This window comes from Notothenia coriiceps, unplaced genomic scaffold (genome assembly GCF_000735185.1).
Source record: "Notothenia coriiceps isolate Sejong01 unplaced genomic scaffold, NC01 NC01_scaffold00037250, whole genome shotgun sequence".
NCBI lineage: Eukaryota > Metazoa > Chordata > Actinopteri > Perciformes > Nototheniidae > Notothenia > Notothenia coriiceps.
Window position 1 is genome coordinate 16647237 of NW_011369951.1, and position 10873 is coordinate 16658109.

General features: G+C 41.5%; 1 protein-coding gene across 1 annotated transcript in view; it reads left to right on the forward strand.

Annotated features, from left to right (window-relative positions):
- The window catches only part of LOC104967382 (copine-9-like), a 69301-nt gene that overhangs the window by 57539 nt on the left and 889 nt on the right, over window positions 1–10873 (forward strand). The window contains exons 10-12 of the mRNA XM_010796791.1: window positions 1009–1031; window positions 3864–3991; window positions 10695–10749. Of these exons, the coding sequence (XP_010795093.1) occupies window positions 1009–1031; window positions 3864–3991; window positions 10695–10749 (206 nt within the window). The remainder of the gene's footprint in view (window positions 1–1008; window positions 1032–3863; window positions 3992–10694; window positions 10750–10873) is intronic.

Consider the following 10873-nt stretch of genomic DNA (forward strand, 5'->3'; position numbering starts at 1 on the left):
CGCCGCGTTACGGCTGCGCCGCGGTGGTCGTAAGGCTCGCGGCCACTCTAGTCAATGGGTGCTATTCCACCACACGCGCCGCGTTACGGCTCAGACGCGTCCCAGAAGCAGCTCGGCGCAGCGCTTCTCTAAAATTAGGATGAATCATATTTTTGCCGCGGCGCAGCCGTAACGTAAGGTAGGGCAGGCAGCCCCCCCTCGCAGGAAGTGGAAAGGTGAGCATCCGGGCCAGGCCCAACCCCCACATATACTAATTTAGCAGACCCCCCTCCTTCATCACAGCACCTCCCGTACGATACGCACAATGGACGACGAGGTTTTCATCATGGAAGTGGAAAAACACACTATTTTATATGATGTAACCAATGCTTCCTACAAGGACAACATCAGAAAGGACAAGGCCTGGCTGCAGTTTGTGGAGTGGAAGGTAACAACTACATTGATGTTTTAAAGTAAATGTAATACTCAAATTAAACCCGAATCAATAACAAAACTGCGAGCCTGCACGCACGACGCTACGCTTCTGAAACGCTTCTGGGACGCGTCCGGTGGGTTATGGCGCTAGACCAAAACCGCGGCGCAGCCGTGACGCGGCGCAGCGCGGCGCAGACGGACCCAGTGGAAACTGGGGGTTACACGACAACTTAATAAAAGCTTTCAGCAGAAACATGCTGGGTTTTTCCTATCACTAAAGACGATCTTCAGAGGCACAGATAAAGTCACTTTGACCCCAAAACAAAACTTTGAGTTATGTACACCATTGGAAAAAAGAGATCCTTATTTTTCTATTATAGCCTTACTGTTTTCGTACTCCAAATATGACATGATGACTGTTATGAAGACGCCGTTCTGAGAAAAAACACCTTCAAAGTTTATAGTACATTTTAAAGTTACTTTTAAGTTATTTTAAGAGGGGGTTCAAGGCCTAATATTTTGGGGGCATAGTACCCCTGCCCCCCCCTTAGGACCACAATTGAATGAGCTCTGATTTTGATGTGATCTTTGCAGTCTATGGCAAAGCTAAGGGAGTTGTAGAGAGGAAGGGGCGCTGATCAGAGTCAGAGCTGACAGTTATCACTGAATTGGAAACACTGTTTTGTTTGTTTAAAATCAACCAAAACAAGAGTTCTTGACATAAACCCATGATTGTCTTGTAATGTGCCGACATCTGACTGCTTTCAATAGAGCGGGTCACACAGGTCATTGCTGTCATTAGAATTGACAGCAATTTCATTCTATTAGTCATAAATCATATTTATGTGTTTAAAGCGTATACATTTTTTAATTATAGCAAAAATAATACTAATTGAACTCCAAATTCTGATCTCTTCATTCTCTCGTCCAAGGATGTGTGAACAAGACTTTAAGAGGCTGTGTTTGACTCTTCACAAAAATATATAAAAACTGCTATTCCTGTAATTTGTAATAAAAAAACCTCAAATGTAATTACCGACAAGACACAAAGAAACAAATATATGCTTGCTATGAAGCAAGTGTTTCAGCCATCATGTCTTTGATTACACATCAGCTCAAAAGAGAAAGTGGCTGAGCCTGTAAAATGTAAATGTTCTAGCATTCTCTACCAAATGTGTGCTTAATTGCTGCCCCCTTGATCCAAGATGAGTGGATCTTCACAGCATACATATTCAATTTACACACATTCCCTACCGTAATTCACCAATTGTCACAAGTAAGGAAGCCCTTAAGGGCAAAACTACTTAGCACACTGAGACTTGTTAGGGAATAATTCTCCTGGACTCCTAGATATCTAACCTTTTTGCCCTTTGACGTCTATGACCAACAGGGGCGGCGCCAGGGGGTAGCTTGGAGTTGCTATAGCAACCGGTCCAGCCGGACAACACTGTGTGTGTGCGTGTGTTTGTGTGTGTGTCTGTCTGTTTGCGGTGTGGTGATGAGGTTAAATGCCACAGCATGCCAGTTGAAACAGTGAACGATCGCTATTGTGTACTTGTACGCTTGTAATGTTGTAATGTAGCTTGTATGCGTAATGGTATTATACAAAAATATTGTAGGAGCACAGAAACAGTGTTCAAATTCTGCTTTTACAAACTTGTTTTGGTTGTGCAAAGTAATGTTATAAGTGTCAAAGGAATGTTTTAATGTAAATATTAATGATAATATTGCAGCGTGTCCAAGTTAATAGTTATTTCAGTTATCAGATGTGCACAGTTTAGTACATTTGTAAAGTTATTTAGGCAATGTTGTTGGTGGGAGTTAGGGAGAGACCGCCCCTTCCAGGTGTGTGTGTGTGCGTTTTCGGTGTGTGAGTGTGGAGGGAGTACGAGACGGTAGGAGTTGTCTTCGAGTGTGGGGAAAAGTCATAATGAGTGTTATACTATTGATTGGTTCTGTAAGGCGTGGCTGTGGCCGTCAATACCAGAAAATAAAGAGAACGTTTTCGACATTGAAGGCTCGAGTGATCTGTGATTTTGAATAGCGGTGAACGCTACAATATGAACCGGCTCGTGCTTGGCCCACTGGTATTGTTTGTTTATTTATTTTTGAAAATTAACTAGCAACGCTGTGCTGTCATATAGCAACTGCTAAGCTACTGCAGCAAAAAAATCCTGGCGCCGCCCATGATGACCAACCCTGACGTCGGGAGTTTCCCTTAAGGAAAGGGGCTGCTTCAGCCATACGTTGTTGTTCCCATTTTATGACCGGGCAAATGGTTTATTGTTGTGGGTACACTTGAACACTTCCTTCTCTGTGTTTGTGGATTCCAAGGTGTGAAATCTTCGAGGCCATAAGTGTCAGATGCAAGTGATTTAGTGTTCCCAGCTGTTTAGGCTATCTCCACAAATATGTTGATTACTCTCTGTGTACCAGTTAAAAGGTCTAGCAAGAGAGAGACTCTTCAGAATTTAAGTGGCAACTCTCCCGTGAAGTCAGATCCTCTGACTCTGTGACTTGTTTTGTGAATTCTCCGGCCGAAGCTCCTAAATAAACCATCAGTGTTTGACATCAGAGCTCTCCCCGTGTCTCCTTCCAGAGTCGGTGACTCCCACTGCATTGCTACACAGAAGTTTCTCCCACAGTCAGATTAAGGTTAATGTTGTCATCTCCAACGATATAAAAAACGTCTTTGAACCAGTAAAACACCAGTCTTTTTATGGTTTACCTTTAATTGTTCCTCTTGAATTTCCTGTATATATTTTCTTGGGACATTTACTTTCTTAAAATGTCAATATATCTTAATACAATTGTATTTTAAATGCAAATAAATAGATATCTTTATTGGGAATAACTACGGTATACGATTATGTGCTTTGGATGGAATGCTATGTTTGTGTACTAAGTGTGTACCAAGCAGTGGTTGAAAGTAACTAAGTACATCTACTCAAGTATTGTAATCAAGCACACTTTTGAGGTACTCATACTTTACTTGAGTATTTCCATTTTGTGTTAATTCATGCTTCTAATCCAGACAAATGTTGAATAAATGATGGTACTTACTACATGTATATTACAAGATTAGTTGCTAGTTACTTTTCAAGTTCAAATAATTAAAATACACATTAAATTAAATAAAGTATGATGGTTTTTAATTATTGATTAAGATACCTGGCAGTATTATGAATTTGTGTTAAAATGAATGGATCATGAATTTGAATCCAGCGATATAATTACTATTATTACAAAATGGCCATTCTGCATGCTGAGTACTTTTAGTTTTAGCACTTTAATGCAAACACTTTCATACTTTTAGGTAAGTAACAGTTTGGGTGTTAGAATTGTACTTGCAACATTTCATCAGTGTGTTTTTTTACTTTAACCTAAGTACAAGATCTGAGTACTTCCTCCACCTCTCTTCATTAGTGTGCTGTTTTCTTTCATTGCAGAGCGGTGACGCTGAGAATCCAAACTGTGTGGGCATAGAGGGAGTTCTGGAGGCGTACTTCCAGAGCCTGAGGACGGTGCAGCTCTATGGACCCACCAACTTTGCACCTGTCATCAACAAAGTGGCAAAGTAAGTTTAAAATTCTGTGTGTATGTTAGAGTTGGGTATAATTATACTATTTTGCTTTCTTTCATCCAAAACTTGAGTCCAGTCCATCAAGAGTAATATATTTTCTTTGTTTGATCAAAGATTATTTGAGACACAACTGACAATAAAGTTTTTGCCAGATTAAAAGTGTTAATATTTTCTGTTACACACATTAACAGCTGCGGTCATGGAACATCCCGTCTAATAAAAATGTCCCACTTTTGGTTATTTCAATGCCACAAAGTGTGGTATCAGGAAACAACATATCTTAGGGAGAAAGGGCTGAACATTATTTATTTCTCAATTTAATTTCACATTGAGCATCTAGATGCTTATTTTATCCCAACAAATTGTCACACATTACTTCATTTGTTTGTAGTTAAGTGTGTTTTCATCTACCCAGTATTTACAGCATCTCTAATTAGCATTAATGTTCGATTGAAAAAGCCCCAAGAAACATATAAAATCCCTTTACATGTAAATATATACCATGTTTATGCCTTTATATTGTTATATAATAATATTTTGAATCAGCACAAAATATTTTTGAAGTGTAGGGACATTTTACACATATATGTTGTGTTTACTAAAGGGTAAATAAAACAATACAACATAAAGTGAACCTTGACTCCATAGAAACCCCATAGAGAAACAGTACCTCCTTTACAAAATAGACTTTCACACGTGTACAATGTATCACATTAATATTGACTATGATTAGCAAGCTTAACACAAGAGTTCCATTCTTCTTGTTTTCTGCCGTGTTGTGAAATTGAGCCTTGTAACATTTTCCAGGCCTATGATGAGTACAAAATGCAGTTTTGTCCAAATTCAGAACAAATGATTGGAGCACTGAAGAATTGGTCTGATAGCTTGGTGAATAAAAGGTAAAGTGGGTACCAAGTGTACGGTGGACGACAGGTGGAAATGCGTTCCACAAGGAGAAACGTGCTGCAGTTTCAAAAACGATGCAAATACTAAAGACCGGCACACTTGTGTTTTTATATTTGCCTCGTTTCTGAAGCTGCTTTGTGTTCCACCTAATTGAACTTTTTTTGGGCGATCATATCGTGTTTCCACCCGTTGGCCACCGCACAAGAATGGTTATGAAGCTGATAAGCTACATATAAATATTCCTCTGGGTTTTCAGTGAGGGTTATTGAATTTAGCACACTTAATGAAAGTGATACATTCCTAGTTTGATATTGAAGATAATACCAGATATTAATGAAGTAAACAGAGTTAAAACAACTTCCAATTTATGACATGTCACCATTAACCAGAACAGATAAAGATTATTATTTTTGTTCTCAATATGAAGCAAAGGCACTTTCTTAAAATGAATTAAATATTCATAAAGGGAATATGTTTCTTTCAATAGTTATGGAAAGTTAATTTGTCATTTTACCATATTTCAAGATATCTGTCTGAAGAGACCTCTTTCTAATTTATTTCCTGCCTCTCAAGGGTAATGTTATATTCATTCTTTAACCAATGGGCAGGATATCTCTGGGAAGTTATATATTAAGTTTCTCTAACCTTTAAAGTTAATTTCAGTCGGTAAAAATATAACTGCAGTTTGTGGAAGGCATTCAGTAGATCACTAACTTAGACACAGTGATACGTTGGTGCATCATCTGCATGCAAATTAATCTGCAGTGGCAGGATGTTCATTCATTTATTATTAAGGGTTTAATGGAAAACAGAACAGGTGAAGATTACAATTTTGGGTCCATCTTTTGTGAGCTCGAGGACTTTGTATTTACAATAGTAAGCATTGACCCTTTGTTTTATTTTCCATGTAGTTGCCATAATAATGCACATACATCAAACCAGAGCATGCATTTTTTAAGAATATTGTTTGTGAGTTTTCTGATATTTTTCCAATGGTGATTGGCTTGGACAGTTATGGTTGGAAGGCGAAAATTACAAAAAACATTATCTGAATCATAAACAGCCATTGGTACTCCACATGCTCATCTGTTGATCAGCGTAGGAGCAAAGAGACAGTTAAAAGGACTGAACTGATTGAATTGAATTGAATGATTGTGTACCATAAAAAGCCCCGATAATGCTTTTTGGGTTTTCCGTTTCCTGTACTGTGTTATAAAGGTTTTTGTGCACGTAAATGGTCTGCAAAGGCTAAAATTCCTCAAAGTTCCCTCAAGGGAGAGTTACTGTCCATCACACTCCCCCCTGCCCACCCCGCAGACAAAGGGTGAACAAAAGTATGAGAAGAATTAAGTACTTTGTGAACATTTAAGCATGTCACATTAGAGGCACAAAATACAAATATGGCCCTGAAAATTAGCATATGAGGGCCCCTTTAAATCCTATTTAGACCAACAATATGGAAGACTTACAATAATGTTGATTAAAGCTTAATAGAGAAAAATTGCTGGACCTGATGGTTGGACCAGAACAGGGTTGAACATTTTAGCCCATGTGTCTCTGCACTGATTTATCTTTTATCCCACCCTGTGTTTTATACGAGTGAGTCAAATGGCAAGAGGCATACAGGAGGCAAAGATCACCCACTGAAAAACACACAAGTAACATCGTGCCAAATTCCCACACAAACACACACACAGAGAATCATAGATTCACAGATCAATGTGGTGTTCAGCCAGGTGGACCAGCTAAGTCGCTGGCATTAGATTATGTCTCCTTGTAATAAATACACAAACAGCAGGTACACACACACACACACACACACACACACACACACACACACACACACACACACACACACACACACACACACACACACACACACACACACAAGTAACTGTTTACCTTCACATGCTTTTTACCAACTTTCACTTGACGTTGGAAATTTAAAAACAGATTTCTTAATTCTTTATATAGTGTAAAGCAGGCCTATTCAACTGGCGGCCCGCGGGCCAGATGCGGCCCAGAACCAACTCCCGAGTGGCCCAGCCTCGCGTAGCCAAATTCCTACACTAGTACAGACCTTGAACGCAACACTCCGCGTTTCATAGAAACCACCAAACCACAACGTAGCACGTTTTTTGAAAGTGCATCTAGTGGTGCTAGTAACGGTGGTCCTATGATAGCAACTCTAAAACATGTCTCTCTCAACTCTGAAGCGTAAACAGAGACAAAACGGTCATTGATCTTGTGGAGCAGATCCAAGTCAAGCTGGACCTTTTCGCGACCGACTTGAGCACGGGTCGGATNTAAATCTACATACTTGTTCACAATAAAATTATTATAGACGATCGCATATCGGATGAACGATTCAAAAATCGAAATGGGGGCGGCGTAAGTTTCCGGATTGCAGTTGCGCCATCCCATCGCACGCACCGCCGTCTTTTTACTTGCGCCGGCTTCGGGTTACTTATCGCAGGGACGAAGAAAAACCCTCACACCCCCCCGACACGCACCCCCCTACGCTGGCCAGCCGGCCACACCCGAGCAAACCCACATTAGCAGCAGGACTTAACTCGAGTTTGTGTAATTTAGAGCCAGCGGTCGAGCTTACGGGCAGGACCTTTTACTACGTCGTTCATTTGTCATGTAAATATGTCTTTTTTTGTCCTTATTGTCATGGTATTGTATGGCTAATTCTCTCACACCTACACACAACGACACACACAACACACACACCACGATCGGACTAATGTCGCGCAACACGGGCCGGCGGACAGTAAACATGTGTGTAACATAAACACACAACAACAACATCAACAACCTACATCGCACCCACACTGATGTGTGTGCGGACAATGACTGGCTGTCCAGGCGTGACGGTGAGAGGTCGCGGTTACTGAGATTAATCATTCGCGTAACGTAAGTCGCTTTAATTTAGTCCTCTGGAAATTGCAAAAAACGCAGGCGCAAGCCGCAGGAAACAACGGAGCGACATTGTGTCGGGAGGTTCAAACCCCTAACCTGGACGAGTAGCTAAACATAAACAACGAACGACGGACGTCGGCCTTCCAAATCGGATTTAATAAAACGTACTTTTCTAATGAGGTTAGAGTGGAGGTATTAACGTGTAACGAAGGCAACGAACGTGAAAGTGCCACACTCTCACGCACGGGATACTGAGAAGATACGACAAGATATCACACCACACACCACACACAACGCACATCACCACACTACACACCTAAAACTTACTAAGCTTTTAATACTTTTCACTCACTGTACACCTATAATTAGCTGACTTGTTTTGCACGGTAAATGGACTTCGTCAAAAGCAAAAGAAAGGCTGACTAGAAAAAGCTCGGGAAAGAAAATAAACGGTTTTAACGCGATACCTCTTATAGGGTAACGATAAAACAGGCTCCTCTTTGGCTCGGCGCTGAGATGAAGGCGCACTAAAATCCTGCGAGTGTCGTATTGTGATTCAACTACGGCCAAAACTAACTAACACTCCGTTCCCCTTCGTCGCGGCGAGACCGAAGGGAACCGTACACGAGCGACACACACACACACACCTACACCACGACTTAGTGTCCAAGCCGTCACACAAGAATTGGTACGGTTCCGCGCATACGAGGTCCTACAGTCGACCTACAGGCATAAGACGAGGTTAGTCTTGGAAGGTCTCGAGTAACTGCACTCGCATGACGGCGCCAGACTGTAAGATGAGACACTGACTTCAAAACAACCGAGCCTTTGTGTCCTACTCCGGACACTAACGATCTATAGGACTAGTACAGTGTTCTACAGAACAACTTACCGACTATGACTGTCTAGCTCCGGGGTTCCCTCTATCTACACCTGATATCATAGACTGTCTAGCTCCCGACACTACCGGACGAGCCTATGACCTGTCTTCGGACACTAACCGCGAGCGGAGTGATAGTGAGCTTGTTCTCTCGACGGGGCTCTCCCGGATACACTAACCGACTTATGACCCCTTGTCTCTCCGGACACAACCGAGTATTGACTGAGTCTCTCGGATCGACTAACAGACTATGAACTAGTCTACGCCGGTAGCGCGACTGACCATATTGACTATAGACTGTCTGTAGGACTTCCGCCTCCCCGCGCCAAGTGAGAAGAAATTTTATGAGTTACTCTTATCCTCTCTGCCCGGCCACTAACCGATTCATGACTGTCATCTCGGACACTAACTGTAGCGTTACCTGGTGATTTCAAAGAAAGCTCTCTGGGAAATGTTGACTTACTGTTCGACATGAAGCTAGAAGCTACCTTACAGTACACAGTTGATCCTGAGTCCTGTCAGTTAAAGTGTTTCATAGTTAGCTTAGCTAGGCATCAACCTAGCACTGAAATATATGGATGTTATGTGACAGTATTTCTGAGAAAAGGTCAGCTGAAAAGGTGGCATAGTTGCCACTGCTTTAGTATCGACAGCATGTTTGAACGTATTTGCAGCAGTAAATGTGGCTGTTTGGCCACTGACGTTGCCATAACAACACCTGAATGTAAATGTGCAACCTCTTTTTGTGACAGATTTTTGCATGAAATTATAATTCTTCTGAATGATATTCCTATTGACAGCTAGTTTTTATGTGAACATTATGAGATGGACAGCCAGAGAGAATAAATGAAAAACAGTAGATGAAATACTATATGACAAAACAAGAATACAGTTTGAAAGGGGAGTGATTTGTAAAATATCCATAAAGAAAAATCTGTTTACAGTTCATTTTCATATGGGTGTTGAGAGATGTATCCATATATCTCTTAATGTTGCTCTCAAAGTGCACCAGATTGATGCTTTTAACTTCAATATTTAAAACAAAATCTTCCCGGGAGAGCATGCCCCCGGACCCACCTAGAGGAGGTGAGGACCCCCCTAGAGGATGTTAGATCCACGGTGTTTACATGCTTATTTATACAATATGTGTGCTTATGCTAACATCATAAGACAAAAGTTGGTTCCGTGTTGTGTGAAGTGAGAACGCGCTAGAGTCTAGGGCCGGCCCTGACTGTATGTTTATCTAACAGACGGTATGAAAGTATAAACGGGTCTCAAATCAACTCGACATCATATTAATAACGATATAAGATACAAATATAAGACTGACAACAAGAACAAGCCACAGAAGTTGTATCACAGTTTATCCTGGGCGGATCACAGCTCCACAGCTGAAGACTTCTCTCCATGCTGCTTTCAAACTGTGAGTAAACTACGTGTGCTTCACTTGTAGGCTGTCTGAAGGTATACACAGGTCTCAGATGGACTTGGTATCACATTAAGAATGATATTCAGTAATAAGTCTGGTAAAAATAAATGGTATAAATGATTTATTCAAGCTTGCAATGTTTTGAACAGACATCCCCAGTCACCTGATGTGTCTTTTTGTAGTCCTCGCTGTACGCGTCCGCATATCGGCATCGCAACCACAACCCCACACACTGGTACTGAATGTGCATCAAAGTGTTCCTATGGAGCCAAATATACCAAAAGATTTATGTAAACGACAGAAGAAGCGATCGAAATGTGTATTTCCTGGTTACCTCGACAAAGGACCGCGCCCCTGATAACATCTGCCTATACGGTTATAGAATAATCACCCAGTTGTTCGGCCGCACATCTTATTCGGTAACACAGCCAGGCATGGTCCATTCAAGCTAGTAGCACAGAATTGCCAGCAGCGTAGAGGCCTATCACACAAAATGTTTACCAGAGAAACCGTTTTATATATGACGGCCCTTGGTGTTCTGGCTCTGTCTCGGGCAGTGGAGCTGTGGAGGGAGGAGAGAGTGGAGAACACACGCAGTCGGTGTTTCGCAGAGTGACGGCGTCGCTACAGTGAATGCGAGCTGAACGTCAGTCACATCACCGTTGATACAGATTCAGGAAGTCCCGGTCTATCTCCATGTTCTGCCGCGAGCATGGAAAAGTTGCTTTGCTTTGTT